This window comes from Acipenser ruthenus, chromosome 1 (assembly GCF_902713425.1).
Source record: "Acipenser ruthenus chromosome 1, fAciRut3.2 maternal haplotype, whole genome shotgun sequence".
Classification (NCBI taxonomy): domain Eukaryota; kingdom Metazoa; phylum Chordata; class Actinopteri; order Acipenseriformes; family Acipenseridae; genus Acipenser; species Acipenser ruthenus.
Genome location: NC_081189.1, coordinates 22109776 through 22135527, shown reverse-complemented (window position 1 = coordinate 22135527; position 25752 = coordinate 22109776). Strand labels below are relative to the sequence as shown.

At 35.7% G+C, this 25752-nt stretch overlaps 1 protein-coding gene and 1 long non-coding RNA gene across 2 annotated transcripts in view; one reads left to right on the top strand and one right to left on the bottom strand.

Annotated features, from left to right (window-relative positions):
• Positions 1-24420, top strand: part of LOC131736823 (uncharacterized) — a 33118-nt gene extending 8698 nt beyond the window's left edge. Inside the window, exon 3 of the long non-coding RNA XR_009328406.1 lies at positions 24305-24420. This is a non-coding gene — a long non-coding RNA (uncharacterized LOC131736823). The remainder of the gene's footprint in view (positions 1-24304) is intronic.
• Positions 1352-25655, bottom strand: LOC117971932 (rab9 effector protein with kelch motifs-like). Its single transcript, XM_059022010.1, has 18 exons — positions 25488-25655; positions 24539-24611; positions 23851-23893; positions 23518-23596; positions 22879-22967; positions 22021-22167; positions 21288-21339; positions 17855-17955; positions 17333-17418; positions 15863-15938; positions 14588-14673; positions 13431-13518; positions 10699-10747; positions 9535-9622; positions 7837-7937; positions 4024-4108; positions 2394-2498; positions 1352-1934 (listed from the first exon to the last, which is right to left on the bottom strand). Exons 1-18 carry the CDS (start codon positions 25547-25549, stop codon positions 1830-1832), a joined length of 1515 nt encoding a protein of 504 aa, XP_058877993.1. The 5' UTR covers positions 25550-25655; the 3' UTR covers positions 1352-1829.
• Positions 25656-25752: the final 97 nt, after the last annotated feature.

Here is a 25752-nt window from a genome sequence, read left to right as displayed (position 1 = left end):
TCCTTATGCAGTTAGGCAATGTCCCTCCTTCCTGACATCCTCGCATTGATTCGTTCTGAATACTATAAACTGAATACTATAAACTCACCCCAACTGAGTGGCAGCAAATTCCTACATTTCTATTGGAGGATTGTAACATGTTTGCAAGATTTTAAACAAGGTGTTCTTGCTTGCGAGATTTAAAGCTATATTACAGTACTATAGGTAGGATTTACACGCTTGTGGAATTTAAAACAGAATTGCAAATTGTGGCAAAATGTAAAAAACTGCCTAAACACACAAAAAAAACCCAGAAGAATATGTCTGTGACTAAAAGGAAAGAAGGTACAATTGAAGTGTACTTTACTGTTAAGTTACTATACATATTGTGACAGAAAAACGAAAGTAACCGAAAACAATAATTTCATACAGTATATAAAAAGCGAACCCACCCCCCCAAAAAAACAGTTTACATATAACTCAAAAATAGCTAAAAATAAGCACCGAAAAATTAAATTAACGAAAACCAAAAAACAGAAGCCCTAATTCTACTGTGTTTATATTTTAACAGTATTAGCAATAAAAAGAACATCTCTGCAAGTTTTCTGTACAAGATGTATTTATTTTTTTTAATCCATTGATATTGCGATATGGAAATTATCAATATCTTTCACATTTGGAATCCTTAATTGGGAATTTAAACATAACAATTGTATCATCTTTTTATCTGTTAAAACTAGAATATACATTGTTCCTGCCTGTCTTCCCTATGATAGCTGTGTGTGAGTCATTTGGTCTACATTTTCTTTTTTCAATTAAAAAAATAGATAAATGAATAAACATTTTTTTTTACATTTAACCACTGTCTTTGATGTAATGTATAATGTTAATTTTATTGCTGGAGAAATGCATAACAAGCACCAAATACGCACTTTTTTTTACAAAAACTGAGCATTTTCAAATATTCTTTGCATTTTTCATTTTCTAAAATATAGTGCTTAATATGTCTATGCATATAACACATGACATCCTTAGTTATAATAGTTTAAATTTTGTATTGCTTTATTTAGTGTTACAGAGAATTGCCTTTACACAAATATGCAAATATCTTGAATTATAAATTGCACACACCAGAACAGAATGGATACTAACCTTTGTGTTTCTAATACATGATAAAATGTACAGTAATGTCACAGCGTACTGTGTATTTCAGCATTCCTTACATAGCCAGTAATGAATCTAGTCCGAGGGGCTGTTTTCCAATAATCAATCTTGATGTGTCTTTCTCAAAACCCTGTGAGAATTCAACTTGTTCTGAGATTCTCATGGGCATTATTAAGAAACAATTGGGAAACAGGCAAACTAATTGCCGATAAGGGGTAAGTATACAAGTTTTTTTTTTTTTTTTTTTTATATATACACCTCACGACTACCCCAGATACATACATTTTGCAAAGTTTGTTCTAAGATGCTCTCATAAGGTTGACTAGGTTAAAGTAGCTTTTGGGAAGCAACCCCCTGATTATTGTGTAATTGGCATTTTAATGATGTTATGCTAATTGATTATACAAAAGCTGTATTTCACTCACACGTTCACAAATTTAGACGTTAGAAAACATTTTAATCGTGATAATCAGGGTTAATTGGAAACAATTTATCAAAGTGCTTTTTAAGGGAACACAAATACAATATTTTGGCTATTGTCACTCAACTGAGAAATAAATGTTTTGGAGAGCCAAACTAATTTATGCTGTGTAATTTTACCCCAACTGATGTCTATTGGTCAGCAATCTTCATCGTTATAATTTCTTTGGATCTGAAATCCTGAGCTGTCTATACTTTGACGAACTTTACATGCCTTTAAACTGTTGCATTATAGAAAGCAGCTGTTCACTGCGCTTTTGAATGTTTGATTGCTCTTCTTTTAGTTTCTCTTGTTCATGTAGTACTTCCTCCTGTGAACGAGAAAATAATAAAAACAGACACCAGGGTGAAACTGGTTCAATTAGAGGGAAGTTGTTACAGTTTAAAACTGCATATATCTTAAATCTGTATGCATCCAATATGGTTTGTATTAATGTATAATACAGTTTGCGATAACCAATTTATATTGTGTATCTGTTATAGAAGTAGGCCTGTCACATCTTGGTTAATCTGATCAGACAACAAAGCTTATGGTCAACTTTCTGGTGAAGTTATTGGCCTACAGTAGGTGTGTAAGATTAAAACCCAGGATTTTTTAATGTCCCTAGAAATCATACTGAAAACACCAGAACAAACCTAACCAGTAAAAAAAAAGCTTTATTACTATGTAATACTAACAAGGGTTTATACAGGAAATGACTGGCTGTATCTCATTTGAAAGAACTAAAAACAAGTGGTTGTCATTATCTTCTGAATATGTTATACTTTACCCTGAGTTTACAGAGTTCCTTTCTTTCTCTGTCATTTTCCTCAGCTCTGGCTTTCAGCCATGCCTCATTCTGGGCCTTGTGTTTTTCTAGCATTTCCTTAAGTTCCTGAAAGGATAAAAATGGTAAAAGCTTCAATTTCCTTAGGCTTTTTATTGAAAGCAGACCGAACAGAGGCAAGTAAACTCAGTGAAGTGGAAATACACAACCTTTCTAAAATGAATCGAATATCTGAGCAAAGCAAGTAACATGTTACAAAAAAGATCTCCCCCAATAATCAAACAGTGAAGCATAAGTAAACTAATGGCTGGTTTCACAGACTCAGATTAGCACTAATCTTGGTTTACCCTTCCTAAATTAACATTAGGTAGTCCAGGACCAGTACTAATCGGTCTGTGAAACCAGCCATTTGTGTTTTGTGGTAAGCCATTGAACGGTGGACATTCTAACTAGAAGAGAGTCACAAGCTTGGCTGCAATCTGTGGCTGTGTGGTCCAGTGGTTAAAGAAAAGGGCTTGTAACCAGGAGGTCCCCGGTTCAAATCCCACCTCGGCAACTGACTCATTGTGTGACCCTGAGCAAGTCACTTAACCTTGTGCTCCGTCTTTCGGGTGAGGCGTAATTGTAAGTGACTCTGCAGCTGATAGATAGTTCACACACCCTAGTCTCTGTAAGTCACCTTGGATAAAGGCGTCTGCTAAATAAACAAATAATAATAACAATAAGTACAAAGTTCCATAAAATTGCATTCTCAAGCATTCTCTAATTCGTATGAATCTCTAAGAATTCAAAATTCCACAAAAACCTTCCAGAAAAAAAAGAAGAAACCGATTTTAATAATGCAGTTGAATAGAATAGCACCATTGTAACCTCCTCGTAAGGCGGTGGAGATTCAAGAGCTAATTTACAAAACACTGACACTGAACTTTGGACGATCTAACTCCTGATGTAGGTGCATTGATATTCTGGAAACAAGCCCCTGTATTTCTCAGTAATGGTATTTCATTTCAAGCTGTTAGTAAAGGAAATGTATCGATCATTGCATGCAGATAATTCAGTGATAAACGACTCTTGAGGTCTCTTAAAGGAACAAGCAGCGATTGGTACTGAGAAGGCAAGACAATGTGTGAAGCTTCTAGGAGTTAAAGTTCTTTAAACGAAAATAAATGACAAACATTTAGACTGTTTTATTTTTATATTTGAAAAAATAGTTTCAGGAGGGGTCGTTGTCTAAAAAAACCCCCAAAAAAACATGCTGAATTGTTTTCCTACAAGAACACTGACTTCAATAAGCACCTAATGTAGACTGCGTTTTTTCAACAGGAAGTGTAGCAAAGAAAATTGTAAAAGAGATTCCCAGCAGTTAACAAATGCTATGACAAAAATACCATTAAAAAATCAAATACATGTTTAACATAATGTGCCCATCTTTCACATAGTAAAATGGGAGACAGAAATACATATTTGATAAGATTTACTGGCATTATTTAGTAAGCTCTGTGAACTTAGCAACTACCCGGTTATCCCCATAGATATGTCTTATGCAATGATTTATTTTCAACAGAATGTGAAATAATTGAAATTGACAAGATATAAAATGATGAAAACAATAAATAAAAGTTAAAAAAAATACCTGCTGCTGTTTTTGACGTTGGGTGTTATAGGCTTCTTTTTCATACTGAAAAGCAATTGTCGCCTGAAAAAGCTCAGACTTTTCACTGTGTGAAAAAAAAAAATGTATTATTAGAATCAGTGTGTTTATATTAGAAAATAAGGTACCATATAAAATAAAATTGGTTCTAGCAACTCAACCATAGACAAGGTCATTCCACACCTTAAAGTAGAGTCCTGCATTGGGTCAGGTTCCCACAAAGCGGATCGTGGTTCCGGTGCGGGTCAGAAAATTTCATTTTTAGGTCAGGCTCTGAATTTGAAATCACCAAAAACGTGTTCTGTCTTTTCAGCGTACTCATCTGTAACCCTTTCCCAAATAAGGTATTAGAAGGTAAATGTGTTTCCTGCACCAAAGCAGGAGACGATTAGGCAGGCGTCAGCTGACTAAGCAGTTTTAATCGGTTTGTTTTGCCACTTGTTTGGTACGCTATAAGATCATTTTACCACGTCTGCTATGTGATATGTCTGTGGATGAGGTGAAACAAAATATAGCCCAGGGTTTATAGTGTAACGTGCACGGGGGTAGTGATCAGGGCTGGCAGGTGACGCAATCTAAACATGAAGACATACGACTGCTATCTGCTCCTGCAAGGGAACCCTGCTCTTTTGTACAGCGGTAGCGGTACTATGCTTCACAGCGGGAGTTCCCGGGTTCACGTCTGACCTCGGCCTGTGAGAAAACCCTGCTTCCGAGAACCGAGACCACAATATCACGTGGTGGCTAATAGTTTGAGAGGTAAATCAGAAGTGTGGAATTCTTTTGGAATCATAGTGAATGAAAATAATGAACATATGACTGTCTTTGTCATGCTTTTGTGCACGAGTGCAGCGTCCTTTCAACTGGTGGCACGAAAGGAATAAATAGGTATTTTATAGTAGAGATAGTTAATGTTACTATGTTAAAATATTTCCACACCACTAGAGGGAGCTACCACGCTGTATAGCCTATTATTGTATAACACTATGTAACACAATTTTTGTTCCTGGGTAGTAAGTGTTATTTCCTAATTGCTTATGCCTCAAAAGTATAGAAAATGGCTATTATTCCCCACAAACTTTGCTTTTGTGACCAGGACAGTGATATTTTGAAATTTACCTATTTCCAATGAGAAAACGGGCGAATTTGTGTCTTTTCGTTCACATAAAGTCAGAAAAAAACAACATATGAATCCAAATTAACATGTATTTATACTAAAGTAATACAAAAATGACTACAAAAGATTTAGAAGTGAGTAGTTTTTCGAGATTTAAGATTATACTGTAAATCACTTTCACGAATCAGCCCCCAAATGTAGTCTCCCATCATGTTCTCGTTATACTGTCCTTGGTAGCGGCGTTCAAAGTCCAGTATATCCTGGTGGAAGCGCTTGCCTTGCTCCTCCGAGTACGCTCCCATGTTCTCCTTGAATTTATCAAGATGAGCATCAAGGATATGGACTTTGAGGGACATCCTACAGCCCATTGTGCCGTAGTTCTTCACCAGAGTCTCAACCAGCTCCACATAGTTTTCGGCCTTGTGATTGCCCAGGAAGGCCCGAACCACTGCGACAAAGCTGTTCCAAGCCGCTTTCTCCTTACTAGTGAGCTTCTTGGGGAATTCATTGCACTCCAGGATCTTCTTTATCTGTGGTCCGCGAAGACACCGGCTTTGACCTTTGCCTCAGACAGCTTAGGGAAGAAGTCTTGAAGGTACTTGAAGGCTGCCGACTCCTTATCTAGAGCTCTGACAAATTGTTTCATAAGGCCCAATTTGATGTGCAGTGGTGGCATCAGCACCTTCCGGGGGTCCACCAGTGGCTCCCACTTGACGTTGTTCCTCCCCACAGAGAACTCGGTCCGCTGTGGCCAGTCCCGCCTGTGGTAGTGCGCCTTGGTGTCCCTGCTGTCCCAAAGACAAAGATAGCAGGGAAACTTGGTAAAACTACCTTGGAGACCCATCAGGAATGCCACCATTTTGAAGTCTCCTATGACCTCCCAGCCATACTCATCATACTTCAAGGCGTCCAGCAGCCTCTTGATGCCATCTCAGAAAAATGCAGATATGTATCCACTTAGGCAGCTGGAACTAAACTGAACTGGTGGGCTTAAGGCCCCTGTATTTATACTACTATTTATATTACTGGAAAGTTCTAGAAAGTTCTAGAAGTTACTCCAGACTTTACTCAGCACTGAATCTATCTGGAATGTTCTGGAAAATAGGCAAATTTCAAAATATCACTGTCCTGGTCACAAAAGCAAAGTTTGTGGGGAATAATAGCCATTTTCTATACTTTTGAGGCATAAGCAATTAGGAAATAACACTTACTACCCAGGAACCAAAAAAAAAAGAAATTGTTACACAGTGTAATCTGTGGAGAATGGTAGAGATATCTGTGTGTGAATGTGAGAGCGTGAGTAAGGCCCTGTCCACACTATGCCTTTAAACCGTATTAGTTGCATTTAAGCTGGCTTAAAAGTGCTAAATACGGTTTACCAAACTACATGTTTTGTGTATCCTCCAATATCCCAAATTGCTTTGTGGTATGTTTGGCGAAATACTCAGAGCAGGCGCCCAAAGGAGTTGCTATCAGTGTACACTCCGCACTAGGTATTCATTTTTATGCTTCAAAAAATCTTTCAGGACATCTCTGTTAAACTAGTGGGGAAAGTCGTATTTTTCTTGAATCGTACTTGTACTTGCTAGAACCAAAGTCATTGTATTTATCTTGCTCTTAACCGTATTATTACTTGTACTGTGATCTTTGAAATGTATTTTTGTTTACGACTGTAAGTCGCCCTGGATAAGGGCGGCTGCTAAGAAATAAATAAATAAATAAATAAATAAATAACTTAATAATAATAATAATAAATAACAAAAACACAGCGTTAAATTAGGCGACTGCAAAAATGAAATGCGAGTTAAAAGTAGGATCGGGAATGAACAAATTACGTAATTTGTCAGCTCTGTTTGAAACAAAATTAAGAGGACCAGAATTAGACTCAGGCAAGATATGAAGGTAAAAACAAAGATTGTTTTGTAATTAACAGCTTTTTCTGAGTTTAATTGTAAAACAGAATCAGCTCAATTTGTTTAAAGGGACTTCACCTGATTAAAAATAAAACCTGAAAACTTCAAGCCCTGTGTGTGTGTTCGGATTTACTTTTTCCGCAGTACTTGTAATATTTAATTTATGCAATATGGACCTCTGTTAATATGGGGCATAACACATTATTTTAAAATAAAATACAGTGCATGGTGGGATACTATCGTATTAATTTCCACGGTTCGTTGCGCTGCTGGGAGTTGTAACTGAACTATTCTAATGGTGTGTGGACGCATTAAGCCTGACTAAACATGAAATGGTACTTCAGTGTGGACGCTTTGAGCTGGATTAATTAGAGCGGTTTCGAGTACGGTTCTCGAGATCGGTTATGTAGTGTGGACAGGGCCTAAGTCAGTCGACGTAGTTTCAAGTCGGGTCCAGGTCGTAAAAATTGGACCCGCGCAGGACTCTGCCTTAAGGACTAAGTTTTGGGATCTTGCCCACCTCACCGGCACAGATTCTTTTGAAATCGTATAGGAATGTATTGTACCTGGAAGTGTTTTAGGAAGAATTCCAAAATATTAGCTTTCATCACATTAAGTGAGCTCAAGCAGACACCTGCATAGCTAGTGCTCCACTGTACTAGCGTGATGAGGACAAACTGTCCCTGTCAGTTTTGAAAACATAAACACATTTAACCTAATAGTCTGCAGTTATCAAAATCAAGAGCAGGTACATAAAGCACATACTTATCCAGCTTCTGAAACGCATTGTCCACTATAGCAAAAGCTCTGGTAACCATTTCCATAGCTTCATTGCGAACAGTATTGAAATCTCTGTGGTGTGCTACCTAAAGAACAACATATCTTTTAATATTTATGAAAGAAGAAGAAAAAAACAAGAAGCAATGAAATGACCAATGAAGATTATAATAATGAAAATAATGTTTTAACATTTTGTGTGAACACAAAAAATTGAAACCCTTTGAGTATTGCTATTCAGATCTGCTTATTGCAAACATTTGTATTTAAAGAGTTTGAAGTACAGCGGAATTGTAAATCATTAGTTCTATCATGTGTGTAATTATCACCGTTTTGTCAACATACTCCAATGAGTTGACTCCAGACTAGAGATAGTAAATGTACCTACAGTTAATCCGGATGAGTATATTCATAATTTCTTCTATTGTTTATAATTCTTAATAATTTTGTACTGACCTTTTACTATTTTATTGTTGTTATCACAGTGTTTTAATTGCTATTGTTTAATTCCATTCAGATGATTTGCCATAATGGGTTTTAAAATAATACTTTATGTTATGTACACGTTCATAATATTTTTTTTATTTTTTTACCTGTTTAAAATCATTGTATGTGTTTTCTGTTAATAATTAATTTTCCATGCTTACTAACTATTCCTACAAAACACAGTTTTTCAACCACTGTGTCTGCTTCTGGAAAGACTTAAAAAAATATATATTAAAATACAGCTTTTAGGTTTTTTCAGGTGCGGCCCCCAGTAAGCCTGTTATATAACGGTCTAAATAAAAACAGAAACAGAGTTATTATAATGTCATTTTGATGTTATCTTAAAGTCTTCCAGTCAAAGATGCAGGGAAGTTTCCTTTAGCTCTTCTATGCAATCACATGTAACAGTTTGAAAGCAAAAAATACTGTCCATGGTTCTACAGGGTGTGTGGTCAAATACAGAAACAGAAAGGTTAACAGGGACAGCTTAGTATCAACTGTTTCAGAAGTTTGAAGAAAAAAAACATTGGACACTAGTGGTTAACTAAAGGCTGCTACACACCAGACGCGATGCGACAAGCGAAACTGCAGCAATGTGACAAAATGAATAGAAACTATACTTTTGATAAGTATCTTTCACACCACAGGCGACATGACAGACGATACCAGGGCGACACGAAATAAATAGAATTGAATCCTATTTTTGGTGATTTGTCATGCGACAACTAGGGAATTGACCAATCAGAACAGCTTCAATGGTCCAGCAGGGTGAAGCCGTATCTAAAATGACGGAGGAGAAAATAATAATAATAATACTTGCTGTGGAAAAATACCCAGTTTTATGACAACAATCATCACAATTATGAAGATACAGATTTGAAAGGTAATATGTGAGTCCATTTTGAAGGCACTTCATAAGCCTGGTATGTATGATTTATTGCCATATATTGAAATACCGTCAGAGAAGGCACACATAAAATTACTACATCATGTTGACAAATAAGTACCAGTCTTGATCATAGTTTTGTCAACAGCAATTTATTATAGTTTTATTGATCTGGCAGTTTTCCAATCTGTCGCATCACCTCTGTGTCACTTCTAGTGTGTATGGTCATGTCGCTGAGAAAGTATTTTGTTGCCCAATGAAAAAATGCATCGCATCTGGTGTGTGGAAGCCTTTATAATACAGTAACCACTTACTTGGATGGGAGGAGGGGAGTCAATTCTTGCTGGAAAAGGAGACTCTGTTAACTCATACTTGACTTTAGGAACCTTTGTAGGTGCAAACCTTATGGAAAGAATTAGAAGTTTAAAGTAATTCCTTTATTTATTATTTATTTTAATCCTAAAGACAAGGGGCCAGAATACTGAAGTTATTTTTGCCAAAGTGTACTTTGTTACTAGATACAGCAAAACTGTTAAGTGTGACATACATACATAAATGTCAGAACAATTTATTTAGGATAACGTTGACTGATTTGGTGTGGCCCTGGAGCAGGCATTCAACCTGAAAGGAGTTGCCCTCCTGATGAGGTGAGACTTATAGCTGGCAGAAGTCAATCATGACTTGGACATTTTAGAATGAGAGCATTCACAACAAACCTAATTTAGCAACCTGACTAGGATAACATAAAAACAGGTGGCCCTTGACATTTACACCGCCAGGTTTTTCACTGAGAGAAAAGCTGGTATAAACAAGGTCTGTAAGTGAATCGATAAGTCAAACATCTTACCTCAGTCTAGCACTCTGCTGATGTTAATAGTGGAAGCGGATGAATAAGCTAATTACTCATCTATTCTGATGTCAGAAATGTTTGAACAGGAACTGTTCAATTCAGTTAACATGTTAACACAGTAATTTTAGAGCAATATATTTGTTTCGATTCAATTCACCCATCATTGATGATGTGTTAATTGAATCCCATAAATGTATTCTACCATGGCTCTGCTAATGGCATGAATATATGATTTTCCTCAACATTGCCTACCAGCATAAAGATTTACTGAATTGTTTGGTTACATTCAGATTCAGTTTGGATTAATCTGGCTAATTTTCTTTCACCAATCATCCACAAACAGCAGCATTTAAAAAATGTATAGATTTCTTGATGAGTAGGTGGAAAGATCATTAACTGTAACCCTGCAACTTGCCTAGACACATGCAGCATTTGGAATTGGAGGCTATATTTTCACTCCTGCCTGCCAGTAATTCATTTAGAGATAGACAGCTTTGCAAAATGAACATTAGCCTTTTTATGTTTTTAACAAAGCACCAATTTAATCCAACAGCCATAGCGAGATTCTGTAGTAAACTAACCTTTGTGAAAACAATTATCCAGTGCTTTTTAGAAATACAGTACTTACCCATTGCTGACTCCTTGGATTCCAAATTCTGACAGGATTTCTTTCATTACTTCAATATAATAAAAGAAATGAATGCATGAATCCAGTGACAAGTTTAAATACATTGTAAATCTGCTTATTTTAAGCAGACAGCACTCTTTGGATGGTTCCATGCAGCATAATTTTATGCCATCTTCAAATCTTTTTATTCAGTGAAAATGTCTCTCACCTTACTTGTTTTTGGCGTTCACGAGCCCTGGTGTATAATTATGTTCAAGCCCCCTACAACATTTTTGATTGACATTTAGTGATGTAATTTCCTCCCAGCCCAAATTCAGACTTTAGAATTCAGGCCAGCCCGAGGAGTGAAATAGGACCAGGGAATATGGGCTCCGCTTGAATTGGGAGCCAACTTGAGTAAAATAAAACCATGGGAAGTAGGGGAGGGGAGGGGAGGGGAAGGGAGGAGAGGAGGGGAAGGGAGGAGGGGAGGGGAGGGGAGGGGAGGGGAAGGGAGGAGGGGAGGGGAGGGGAGGGGAGGAGGGGACACTCGAGCACGTACCTGAGTTTTGTTGTGCATGGAAACGTGGTATTAGTAAAGCTATGGCCAAATGTTTTACATCACCCTATAGAATTCACTAATTGTGCTTCAGAAAGGTTGAATGAAACCAGCTGAATAATGTTGCGTTAACATATTGAATTGCATACCGCTTTCCAGTTTTAAACTAAATAAATTTAAACCAAAAAATATTTTCTGGGTCCTACATAATAATAAAAAAAAAAACCCAAACAAACATGCATGCAAAAGATGCATTGGGATATATTGTCAACGTGTAATTGCAGCCTGTAATTAGCTTCTATTTTTTAAAAGGAGATTAAAAGTTGCAAAAAGAGAAACAAACTAATTTGTGAGAATGCTTAGGTGAGCTTGGATTATAGGACCAGATATTCAAACATGTTCTGAATTTATGCCGCTCTGCTTGTGAGTATCTTGCATATGCATATATTTGCAAGTCTGTCAAATTCAAAATAATTTGCAGGGAATTTGCTGATATCGCAAAGCAGTGGAAATGAATACATTTACATGAATCTAAACAGGAAATTAATGGCAACTCAGACTACACCCAACTGAAGCAAGTGTATTTGCATACGAGTTGAGAAAATGGCTCAAAGTGTTCAAAAGCATAGAAAGGGCAACTTTACCCAACAGGAGATTATAATAATAATAGATGACAAAAAAGAAAAAAAAAAACTAAAAATAAAATTTGGCCCGAAACAATGTGAAAAGTATTAAAAACTATACCACATGATTACTCTCACTATAGTCTTCATATTACAAAAATGTTCATTACAAAACCTGTCCAGACATGGCACTGAATCAATGAGAACTCATATAACAATAATTCCCTTTAATATACAGAGGCTGAGTAATCGTGTGATATAGTTTTCAAGACATTTCATACTGTTTTAGTGCCCCGTTCGGGAAGTTTTGTCTTTGCCTGGCTTTCACCCACTCCCCAGATAATGTGAATGCTGTTTCAAGTGTTTCATGTAGATGATATAAAAAAAAGGTATTACGATTTGAAATTTGAGTTAAAGAAAAACTCAGATTTCAAAAATCTGTAAAATCTACTGTCCAAGGACCTGCTTCAGAGCCAGTCCCTTTAACAGTCAGTGCCAGCAACTGGACCAGTATCTGAAACTGAGAGCTTACCTGGAACATCAGTGTCCTCTGATGGTGCAGTTGGATCTGCAAACATCTTAGAAGGAATGTGTCGAGACACAGGTATTTATTTTTTGATAATTCTTTACTAGGGCCTAATGAATATACATCTGTATGTATATATATATATATATATATATATATATATATATATATATATATATATATATATATATATACTGTGAAACCCGCATCTCTGTTGAATATCTGACCCATGTTATCTAGTTGATTTGTTCTAGATTTGTAAAATGAATAGATTTCTTTTTCCTCCTTTTAAAATTTAGAAATTAATAAAGATCAATTTTTTACCTAGGTGAGTAAATTTTTTCCTCAATTTTCTTTTTGTAATATATACATGTTTACCAGTGTCTGGACCCATGCTTTTATCATGCTCATCCCTGATCTCTGTACTTCTAATTGACACAATTGATTGCTCTTAGTTTTGTTGTTTCTTGCTGGAACATGCGGTTTAGTAATGGCTCCCTGGGTTGGCGCCAGTTGTAACATGTGCTATAATTGACTCCATACAAAATTAGCGCAACTATTTTTGGGCACATGAAGCTTTCACTGAAGGAAACAAAATGTACATATGTCACAGTTGTGACTCAGAGTGACATTCTTGCTTAAAAAGCAAATAATTTTAGGGATGGTTAACAGTTTAAAAAATAAGTCATAAAAAATATCCCGTTTCTGAGTATAAACAAAAATATTTGCTTTATGTGAAAATGTATTTTTCAATAAAACATTTAGTTATTGAGTTAAATAAAATGTGTTGTTAGTTATTGAATTATTGTTCACAGAATGTTACAACTGACCCCACCCCCGTTACAACTGACCCTGGCCACATTACATTTGAAGCTCACTTGCTGTATGTATTTGAGCTCTTAAAACTATGGGAATTGGTAGTCTGGTCAAACTAGCTCAAATTGTCTGTGCATAATGGAGAGAAAGGTAAAAAAAAAAAAAAAAAATCTGTCCCCAGTCTCCCCTACTCTATTTTTGACCACATTGAAAAAAATAAAAATCTTACTTGGTTGTCTTTCAGAAGGATTTATTAGTTTCATCACCTTAACATCATTAAACTCCTGTTCTTCATTAGCTCCTCCAATGATATAAATCTGAATGAAGTAAACATGGTATATTTACTGTAACTATGATTGCATTATGCAAAGCACACAACATCTGTATATGTATGTATGTGTAACGGGACAATGTGGGGTTAATGTACCGTGACCGTTCACCAACTGTATCCTCAGGGAGATGACAGTTTGCTTAGACTTAATATGACAGTTTGATATTTGCTAACACTTAAAGGTTTGCCTTGACTACCTCTTATTTTTCTGACAAAAGTATAATTATAGTTGTTTTTGTCTGGAGTTGCGGGGGTGCGATCAAATTCATTCTCTGTAGAGCAAGGACACTGCCCTGGCAACTGGTGGCATTACTTTGGCAAATGTGACGTCAGTATAAACAGGGGCTCTTTTTGAGAGCATTGAGCAACGTTTGCAAGTTGCCTGTTGGAGTGCTGTCCTTGGTCATCTTGCTGGTCAATACTTGGGTGAGAATCTTAAATTCTATATCTGTAATTGCTGCCAGCTTTAATAAACAAAACATCATTTTCTTAACTGTATCTGAGACCTTTCCTACAACATCAGTGATTGATTAAATTTAAGAAGACCTGATGGCCGATCCCTGGTAAGTGCAGCTAGAATACACATGGTAATTAATTAAAGGTAATGTCTATTTAGGTAACGTGTATGTAAGCATGTATGGTGAAACAACATAACTTTGCTGCTTTGTTTAATGTAATCAGTATGTGACAAATATAACATTTATTGTGTACAAAACCAATTTAACAATCTTATTGACACTATCAAAGACTACCAAAACAAATGGCCTTCAAATTCTCTCACAAATACATTAATTAAAGAGCTTAATAAAGGCTCCTGTGGTTTATTATGTCACCAGAACTATCAAATGGGACAGTTGTTTCCGTTGGAGAATATTAGATGTCTAAATATCCTTGATGCCATTAAGCTCTTTTGACATTATGTGTATTATTTATTCTGTTCAAGTATGTAAAGGTTTCCCATAGAAAGTCATGCTGTCTCTGACTATTCAGAAATAAATCGCACTTCATGTTTAGTTACCATTAACATTATTCAAAGCAACACATTCTGCACTCACGTGACTGTGGAGAATAAATGCTGCATGACCATGCCTGCGAGCTGGAGGGATCCCTACATAAAGCGGCACTTTCCATTTCATCTTTGCTGTAAAGAGATTGCAAAATTATTAACACGCATTCTTCTACAAACGAGGGAGGCTTTCATTGTGTTTGCCGCCTTGAAGCTGGTATTATAAACCCCTTTAACATAACCTACCCAGTTCTAGTAACAGAAAATAAACACACAACATATTGGTCTTTTTCACTAAACAGACAGCTGTCCTGAAAAATACAGGTCTAAAAGCAATTATTTTTAAGCCAATGTGCTGCTTTATTCATTCACATCATAAAAAAACATAAACAATGAACAACCTACTGTAAGGTATACAAATGTTTTACTTTACACCATGCAAATGACCAGGTGTGACTTTGATCATGATTAAAGGCTGCAGGATCTAAGGGATTTCCGAGGTCTGGTCAGCCGTTCCAAAAAAAAAAAAAAAAAAATTAAACTCATAAATTAAATAAAAGGGAATCATGGTGCAGTAAAGCCTTCAGAATATGATTAAAATATCTAGTTCAAATTAGCTCAGCAGCAAATCTTACCAGTATCCCTTTATACTGTATTCAACCAGAGTGCAGCTTTGTTTAACACAACTGTTGAACACTTTATTAATATAATCTAGTAGGTATTATCACAGAAAATACTGTACTGGTCTTTTTTAATAGCATAGGATGGACTTTCGAAAGTCACAAGGAGAATTCTCTTTTTGAAATGCAGGTAATACTGTACTAGGTAAGGTAAGATAAATACTGAGAAAGACAATTCCGTGAAAATGCTGTTTACCTTTTCTTTTTGCATTCCTGAAGATGTTATGATTGAGTGTTTGAAGTTATGAATGAAATATGTAAAAATGCTCTGCATTACAATGGTTCATCAGCATCAGTCTGCATGCTGCCCCCCTACTGGGGGTCACTTTCTCCTCTGCAGAGGAGTATATGGCATTAACACGTTGCTGCAGGAGATATTTAAATCATGTATTTTCAAAGTCTGTTTTTATTAATATAATGAAGGTGTACTATCCCATTATCTATCACTTTCAAAGTGATGTATAATTACCTCCATTAAATAATACAATCATGCGGAATATAAAACATGTCTTTCTTATTGTGAAATTCTACCAGCAGGTGGTGCCAACCACACCTATGAAACCCAGTTAAAGCAGTGTGTGGTGCTGCAAAACAATTTTGTCAGCAAAACTCAATGCTTATTCTACTACATTACTAACACATACCGATGCTTAATTTTTGTATTTCATTTGTTGTGGTGCCGTTTTTGCTTTCACATCTACCTCCAAACAAGTAGATATCCTATAAAAGAGGAGATAAAAGAACGGTAATTAAGAGGTTAGGGTTTCCGGTGTAACCAGTTCACGATCATTATCATTATTATTATTATTATTATTATTATTATTATTATTATTATTATTATTATTATTATTATAACTTGTGTTGAGCTGCTAAAAAAAATATCTTGGTAAAACAAAAATGCGTACTCCTATACACATAAACACTTATTCTATTTTGACGTCCCATATATTTCTGTCATCTCTCAAATAATATATTACTGATGCTGTGAAAAACAGTGTGTCTAATCCGGCACACTGTCTAATCCAACACACTGTCTAATCTGGCACAATTTTCCGATCCCAAGCGACTCTGGATTGGATAGGTTTTACTTTACATGTTATGACTTAATTTATTGTAATGACATTGTTGTGTGGGTTATTTTGTAAACTATACATTTTGAAGTGGTGGAAAGTTACCACTTGACAGATGTGTTAGTTTTCATTTCTTAACAGCTCCACTCCACTTTACAATCACGTCAAGTCCTTTTCTCCTAATGGTGGTTCTTAGTTTAGACGTGACATCTCCCTTGATCTGGAAGTGCAGCACTTTATTCAGTCTTATTGGGCACTGATATATACTCATCCCTCTGATCAGCGTGTTAACTTATTTTATCACATAAAATGGATATATTTTGCATGGGATTTGTTTTATTTAGTTCTTATGTAATTGCTGAGTTTTTGCACTCAAGAATCACTAGTACAGTATGTGTCAGATTGTGAGATGCAAAAGAATGTGAAAACCTAAGCTGCTTAAAGTAACATTAGCATGGAAACCCTGTGGGGTAAAGTAAACATGTTTACTTTGTCTTAAATTGTACAGTTAGAGTGCATGTAGAATACTGCATCACTTACACTCCTGCGCACCTCTCTGCTGCACCAGGAACAATGGATTCTGGCAAACTAATAAAATAACACCACTGGCAAATTTCCACCATTGGTTCAAACTCTGTAAATATTACAAATAACAAATGACAGGATGTTTTTCAAAAAAAAAAACTTTGGGCTTCACCATCTTTTGTTTCTCTGTCAGATCCTCTTTAATGTGTTTACAGCATTAAACTACACAACCTGTCGTATCTTGTTCTGTCTATAGAATATAGAAATGAACCAACTAATGTTCTAAGAGACAATGCTAATAAACTAATGGTGATGCAAAAATACATTGGCACAAAAAAAAAGAGAAAACCTCATCAAAGCTTACAAATGGCCACATCAGGGCCCTATCACAAAGCTTTAACTCGTGCATGAGCTATTTAAAGGATTACAATTTTATTGAAGCTAATAACGATAAGGACAATTGATTTAAAAGCCTTAGGTGCTACAGTGCATCTTTAAGGTTAATTCCGTTATACTTACCTTGTCATAATGGGCAGTGAATGTCTGACTCACAGACCCACTTGGCGAATCTCCCTTAACCTCGCACTTCTGCCAGGCCAGAGTCCCTGAAGTGAAACACACGTGACGCGAGTCATATGTTCCCTCCCAGCTTCATTTTATTAAGAAATAACACCACATATAATAATATGTTCAAAAGAAACATAGAGTTATTATGGGCTGTTTTCTTTTAAGCCTGTGTTGAAAATATAAGCTCTTTCCTGTAAAATATTTTCAATATACAGGGGTAACAAACAACGATTTGCACAGACAAACCTGTATCTCCCAAACTGAAACTACCTTTAGGGAATACAAATAAGCAGCATCAGAATATCTGGTGTCTGACTAAGTGCACAGAATGGTAAACTATGGAATAATGTAACAGGTTACCCATGAAACACTGGATTTTTAAAAGCATTTTTAAACCGTTCCTATGCATACAATACTGTACATCGAATCAAGCCTGCTGATAAAATATTAGACTTGATACTCATTTATAATTACCTGTATCAAGAATGTAAATATCCTTGTAATAGGAATCTTCTGCTGAACTGCCTCCAAACATGTAGATCTGTTCACCAAGTAATGCAGTTGTATGGTTAAACCTAAGAAGAACCATTATTTAATGTATTGCAGTAAATGTTAATTATAATGCATTTTCTGTCTATTAAACATTAGAATAGTGGCTTGTGGTTGTGGTTTACAGACATTTTTTTTGTATCAATATTATTGATACAAAAATACTTATTAAATTCCCTTATACTCTGCTTTATCTTGCCATCAAATGCCTTACCATTAACTGCTCTTATACAACTCTTTACATGTTGCTATACTTTTACCACAGAAAACAAAAAATAAGGTTTATTGGAACAACCAGCTAATCTAAATATATCCTTTTTCATGTATCAAATAGCCAGTTATATCAAACACAAAACTGCTGAAGTATATTGCCCACAGTTACATTTAACAACTGCCAAAATATTAGATTTATTTAATATTTAATAAAGTTGCAGTATTATTGCAGAGTTACTCTGAGCTAATTCTGTACGTCTCTTGTAATAGGATATTATATTGAAATCTATACACAATCCACTGAGAGGGAAATGCACTACCATGTTGTGTTATCATCAGCTTTCAGAAACACACTAGGCTGAAATATAAGTATTTTAATTGTCTTAGGTTTTTGATTCCTCTTTATGTCTGATGGAAAAGGATACTTTCTGTAACTCAGTTGCATAAATTAAATGTGTAATATAAAACTTGTCCTTTAGAGCAAAATGGCAAGAGATGAATAAGTAAGGAATTCCCCTTTGGAATAGACAGATAATATTTTTCAAAAATGTGGTTAAGAAGGGGGACATTTCGAACAGTAGTTTGCTTTGACTTGATCAGGAATCATTTATGGTGATGCCTGCTTACTATACTAGTGTAAAAATCTCCATAAGTATAGGCCAATGTGTCTTTTATACCCTGTTTACACTAGCCACTTTTAAGCTGGCATTGAGGTGGCTGAGCTCTTAGGACGGCTTTTTTTGTAGTAGTAGTATAAACGCAGGTGTCCTAAGTTCAACTGTCTCAAAAGGGGGAGGCTCTGCGATGGCTTTGGTCTATTTTTACTCTACCGTGAATGCATCGGTACCTAAGTCGGCTCACATTTGCCACGTACACTTGTGGGCAACGCCCCCCATTGTCAGCATCAAACAGGCACAGACAACAGCAACAGGAAGTTTGTATTGTTACTCGGACAACAGAACCAAAAAATATATTGACAGAACGCTGAGAGAGACAGAGGCAGAGGATTCCAAAGTACAAACAGGTTTTTATATTTGTGTTATAATGTGAAAAGACATTTAAGCATGTATAATTGCCAGATAAAGGTTATTTATTTAACATTTTTTGAGTAGGCTCTGCCTCCTGTTGAGTTTTTGTAAACACTGTTCTGGGGAAGGGAAATGTCTTCACGCAAGGGGTGGTCAATATGACTTCATCAGGCACGCACTACAGTTCAGGCGCTATGCATGTGCATACGGGACCAAAGCCAGCTTTGGACTGTGCTCAAGTGTAAACAGGTGGCTCAAATGATAATAATTTTTTAATCTGATCAACCGTAAGCCAGCTCAGGCATGAGTTGTAAGTGTAACCCCACCTTTAGAAGTAAGAAACAGCAGCATCTAGTGACCTACCACTTTGGCTCAGGTTTCCCTTTGTTGTGCTTGCTCTAAACAGCAGCGTTCTAGATGCTGCTGGTGCTTACTAAAATACTGAAGAGCAGCTCCAGAGCTAAAAAAATTGCTATTACAATAAGAACTACCTAAAATGCTTGCAAACATCATAAAAAGGGATGGGGAAGCTACTTGAGAACCACAAACTAGACCAAAGCACTAACATGCAATAACTAAAGCAAGTGAGTTACTGAATTATAATGCCTTAGGGACACAATTATTTGCTGAATTAAACATATTCTACATAAAATCAATCAAAAGTCTATCAAAAGTGCACATATTTATTTTTGTACTCTGCATTGCTTGATTTCTCTGCTGTAATGTATAATTTAAACTAAAATTCCAAGTAAATAGTAATTGAAAAGTTTGGTAGTTCATTATAACCACATGGATTGTGTTCTATAAGATACATACAGGGTAGACCTACAGTACACCACATACAATTTTAAATAAGACTTAATTTGGCTCTTTGTGGTGATAATATAGCCAGGCTCTTTAGAAAGTTCAGTTTTATTATGAGAGGCTTAAATAAGTATTTAATTGATATGCAATTACCATTTATTGAAGTTCAGTGTTGTACAAATCAATAGAAATGCAATACTACTCACCGCTTCAGCATTTGTGCTCATTGAACATGTTACACTTGTTTTAGCATTTTGGCTTCTATTAAAAACTAGCAATTGTCCAGAATTCACTGCACTAAATCAAAAGAGCTGTATTGTTGAGCTCAAGAGCCGTCCATTGGTTGAATAGGCATTCTTGGTATTATTCTCAAAACATGATAAATTATATTTAACCATGCAGTGAAGCTACGTACAATAATTATAACTACTAATGTAAGTCTTAATAAACACACTTAAAATAAATATGTAATATACAAAGCTGCAATGGCATACACACAGACAAGCACCTCTATTGCTACCTATAGACTGTTTATTAACATGTGATTGAACTTCAATAAATGTGTATTGCATATCAATTAAATACTTATTAATATCATGCAAATAAATTATTACCCATTGTGGTTTTCTTCCTGTCAGTAAGAAGAAAAAGAGCTCTCAATGTTCCAGGTACTAGTGGGGTTCACATAAAAGGTGACAGATGGTGACACGATTAGATTTCACTTGAGAATGCTACTCTGAGGACTGCTGTTATCATACCCTGGCAGCAACATGTGGTGCACGGTATGTACAGAGCAGAGAGGAAAAAAAATGCCTAGCATTACCAATGGAAAATATCTAAGGATGTTAAGGGGAATCTACTTTTTAACTCTGACATGAATATTAGAAATTAAGACAACACTAAATTGCTTTTGGATGGGTTCTTTTTACAGGTTGAGCCTTGCTGTTGTGAAGTCTCTTAAGACACTAACAACTGATATGCACTCAACACGCACCCTCTATAAATACACTGGCAGTTGCAGTATTACATGCAATGGCCAAGCATATCAAAGAACCATTGTAGCAAGCTAAAAATAAATCATACAATGGAAATTTAGGGATAAAATGTTTCACTCAAGCTTGCCTAAAGTATTCAGGTTTTATATGGGTCTCTGGCCTACTTAAGACTTCACCTTTCCAAATACTAGAGTTGCAGGAAGTATGAAAATGAATTTACTTCATATGAACCAGATGTTTCTATGGTTCAGTGCTTTCTTTTATGCATTTTCCAAAAAGGGAATTTTCTAATTCGCTGGTGTATGCTGAGCAACTTACCTTGCAGATGGAACAGAGCCAGTGGTTTTGACTGGAGTCCATGTCAGTGCCACTGAAACGGAAAATATTCCAGTTATACCATAACAGAAAACAATGAATAACAGGGACATTTCAACTTGCTTATTGAGTCAAATGTTTATAATGTTGCTGTGTGCATGTAGTATGCAATGACTAATGCCATGACTAATTCCAATAAAGCAACGTAGAGTTTGAACATTATTGATGTACTCCCTACAAGCTTGACAAAAGACATTATAGTTCTATTTTTCATCTCACTACATACAGTATCTTAAACTGTCAGTATCTTAACTGCCAGATGACCTATCACACATACCGTATAAGCTATAGTGCAGGAAGTCTTTTGTAGAAAGCATGTATTTTAGCATTATCAGTCATATATTTTGGCATTATCAATCATATTTTCTATAATTCTGTACTGGGGTGGGGTGGGGGGTGGGGGGTGGGGAGGATGTCACGGCATAGGCAAGTCAAAGTTGGTTACCAAAATCTTTGAGAACCACTTTTAAGTATTTTGTAACAAGGTTACGAGTTGCTGTTCCTACCTGTTTCTAATTTACAAAGAAGTTAATCTGTATTGTTTAATAGACACGGATTCCACCACTGTACTCTGCATTCTGTTGACATAACAGCCCTTCCACTAACTTGGTGAGATCTTCCCTTTGACACACAAATTAAGTTTCTGGTTTATGGTAGAAGTACTGTATTTACTGACCTGTGTTAAACACAAGGAGGTCATCACAAGCATTGCCTTTCAATATACCTCCAAAGACATAGATGTTTTCCCCAACAACATCTGAACTGTGCTTCAAACTCTGCAGGGCCCTTCCACTGGTCTTTAACTTTTCCCATGTTAATGTTCCTGGCAAAAATTAACATTTTGGTTTTACTCTCTTAAACACTAAATATATTGCAACGACAACTGTCTTTCATATTTTAATAAACCTCTGATAAAGTTCTTGCCCTGTGAAATGAAAATAGAATCATTCTCAGCAGGGACCACACACTTTATTTGGATACTGACAATGTTCTTTGTGTTTTGAATAACAGTAAGAAAAGTATTTGCTTAAACAGTAAAGTTGAAAAAGAATGGGAGACACAACATGTTTTTTAAAGCATGAAAAGCTGTACAGCTTTATAAATGAAATCCATCAGTGCAAGTACTGTTATATCATGATATCAACATATACCAAGCAAGTGCTTTAAAGATCTAATGGGTGTAAGCATAGAATTTAAGTTGATGCTAAAATGCTAACTTTTAAATTTTTCACCCAAAGTTTGTTAACTGTGTTTTCTCATTTTAAAAACAAAACCAAAGTGGGACTATCAAAGTACCTGCAGCAGACTGCTTCAGTAAAGATTTTTTTATTTATTTTCCAATTCAAATCTGCATCTATAAATCCTATAAATATAAAATAAAAACTTGTATCCTCATTGATGCCTTTCAAGATCATTAGATGATGACAAACAAAATTACTTTATATTGTTTGTACAATTAATTTGCAGGCTGGTACTTGCAAACAGCTAAAGTGTGTGTAATACATAGGTGTGCTTCGAATTCCTCGTATCTCACCAATGTCAAAGCTGTACACTCCAGGAAGACATTCTTCAGCTTGCGAGAAGGAAGAGCCTCCAAATAGGTAGAGTTTGCTCTTTATCAAACTATGGAGTAACACAATGTATTCACTTTTATTTTGAGGAGAAAATAATAATTAGTATGTTGAGAAAAAAAAATAGTTTCACTAAGTGGGTTTTCCAAACTTTATCTTTCTGTTTATTTTAAATATCGTGGGGATATTGTAGACATATTTCATACATTGCCTTATGTTTAACATAAAATGGGTGGTGGGAGTAGTCCTTTTCTTGTGTTACATATTACTTTTGTGTATTTGTGTAACCTATTACCATGGAAGCACACTTACATTGACTAATGTTCTATAAAAGGCTAAACAAAAGTAACTGTAAAGCAAACATTTTGAACACACTGTATGTGTCCATGCCAAACCTTACATTGAAAGATAATTTGCAAAAGAAAGCATAAGAATGTGTGAGGTATATATGATAATGCTTACACTATATCTGTGGAATGTTAACCATGCAAATAATATGGATTTACAATTACTATTTACGTACAGTAAACACTCTTTGACAATTATTGCAAGCACTATTATCATAATGCACAAGACAAAATAAATTATTAGAATAATCATACCAAAGTGAATGCCCTTCTCTTGCTGGTGGGATCTGTCCATTTTGGGGCATCACTTCCCAGCTCACATCAGAAGGAGAAACTATGTAATTATGTAAGTGTGGTCAAGATTGAAATCGAATAAACAGTAAAACATATAAAAGGCAATACAAAAAAAAAGCATAAACCACAACATAGTCAAAGATAGTTTATAGTAAATCATATATTTTTTTTACAACAATGTCTTGAAATTGGTTATTGGAATTACCATCAAAAATATGATAATATGGTTAACTGTGTTTAATCTTCAATTAAAAATAAAATATCAATTAAAATTAAAATTGTAAATATGATTACCTGTCAAGATGTAAAAATCATTGTGGTATTTTGGTTGACCATCCTGGAAAGAACAGGAAAAGCACTGAAAAGGGTTGTTTTTGCTAAAAAGACAGGACAGTCAAGTTTATTTACATTCAGGGTCCCAAGTGGCTTATCTAGCAAAGTATTGGTGATCCTTCAAGTACCAGACAGAAGACCTGTCAAGCTGAATTCTTGCCTTCAGGATTTAGTAATTGTCAAAATCTGCTGCTTAGGCAAGACAGCTTACAGTGATAATACAAATTTGAGAGATCATGCTCTCTCATTGCTCAAGGACAACAATGTAATTTTTTTGTTACTGAACGGTTTGCAGGAATAACCTATTGAAACAATTCACAATTCATACCCCTGTCTTCTTTCTTTCTTTCTTTCTTTCTTTCTTTCTTTCTTTCTTTCTTTCTATTCCACACTCTTTCTCTGTTTCTACCAGCAGTACTACCCTGGGTTACATGGCCACAATTTCATGGTGTATTTATGGCTTTAGAGGAAGAAGAAGCAGAAATCGAAGACATACAAATAAGAAGAAAAAGAAGAAAAAGAAAAAAACAGTCTTTATGCACCAGGTGATCAAAGTTTTCATACATGAAAAGCTACAAAGAATAGATATAAATCTTATTTATTCAAAGCAAGAAACAATTAAATGAAAGCGTTTATCTTGTTTACTCACAGGAGAGTTCAAAGTAGAAACACCTCCAAACAAGAATGCTATGTTTCCAGCCACGGCCAGTGCATGTCCGTACCTGGGAAAATGTGAACAGTACATAAATTCTCAGCCATCATGCATTTATCTTTATACCTGTTGTAACAGGGTGTCAATCTTTTTTACAAAAGTTACCTGATGTTACCTATATGCAGTGTAATATATATATATATATATTTTTTTTTTTTTAAGTTCGTTAATTCATACAAAAATATAATGGTTTGGAATAAGGTTGTGGGTGTTGATATACAGCAGGTTGATATTCTATTAGTGTCCTCAGTATTAGTGACCCTATCAGCAGGCTCGCATGCAAGCATAAGGCAATTTCTACAATCAAACATGCAGAACTAAACACACAGTCACAATCTGATAAATGGGGCGACATTAAAAATGCTATTTTCTTGGATACTGTAAATGTTCAATAGAAGCCCTTTTCTCAAAACAAATAGCAAACTTTATGTAATCTATAACATTGTACCAATATAACAAATATATAATTGAATCTGTGTTTATCTATCTGAGTGTAACGTGCAGTGATGTGTGACACACTGCCATTAGGGATTCGGTCCCCTGACAGTGAGATGAGATGAAGTTTAGAGCTCCAAAGCCATACGAGCCTGGCTGCTTTGCATCATGGTTAAAGTGCTTGCTTGCAGTGTGCAGGGTCGCCCATTTGCGCCCAGCTTCTGCCCGGTTACATATTTTGACACATCCTTGTCATACCAGAATAATTGTTAATTGTCAACAGATGGAAAACATAAACACAAACCTGAACCCATTGCCAAATAATATTATTACAAAGTACACTACAGTTCATAAAATGTAAATACAAAGATTTAAATTGCTGATTCAAAAGACAAACATGCAACCACAAGTACAGTATGTTTCTAAAACAGAAACATGCTTGATCATTTACCTCGGGCTTGGTGGATGTCCTTTGATCTCCTTGTCAACCCACTGACCACTTGCTAATGCCATTTCCGTGAAAGAAAAAGTGCTTTCTTTTGAGTGCACTGCAATAAACTAAGCAACTGCACTCTGTGATCTGTTTGCTTTGCACTTCTGTTCTACTAGCGCACATGTTGCTAGGATACATTGATACACAGACACCTTTCCCACGGCCAATAAAATGCCATTTCCGGGTTCAGGAGATAATGAGGGTGGTACATACTCTGACCCTG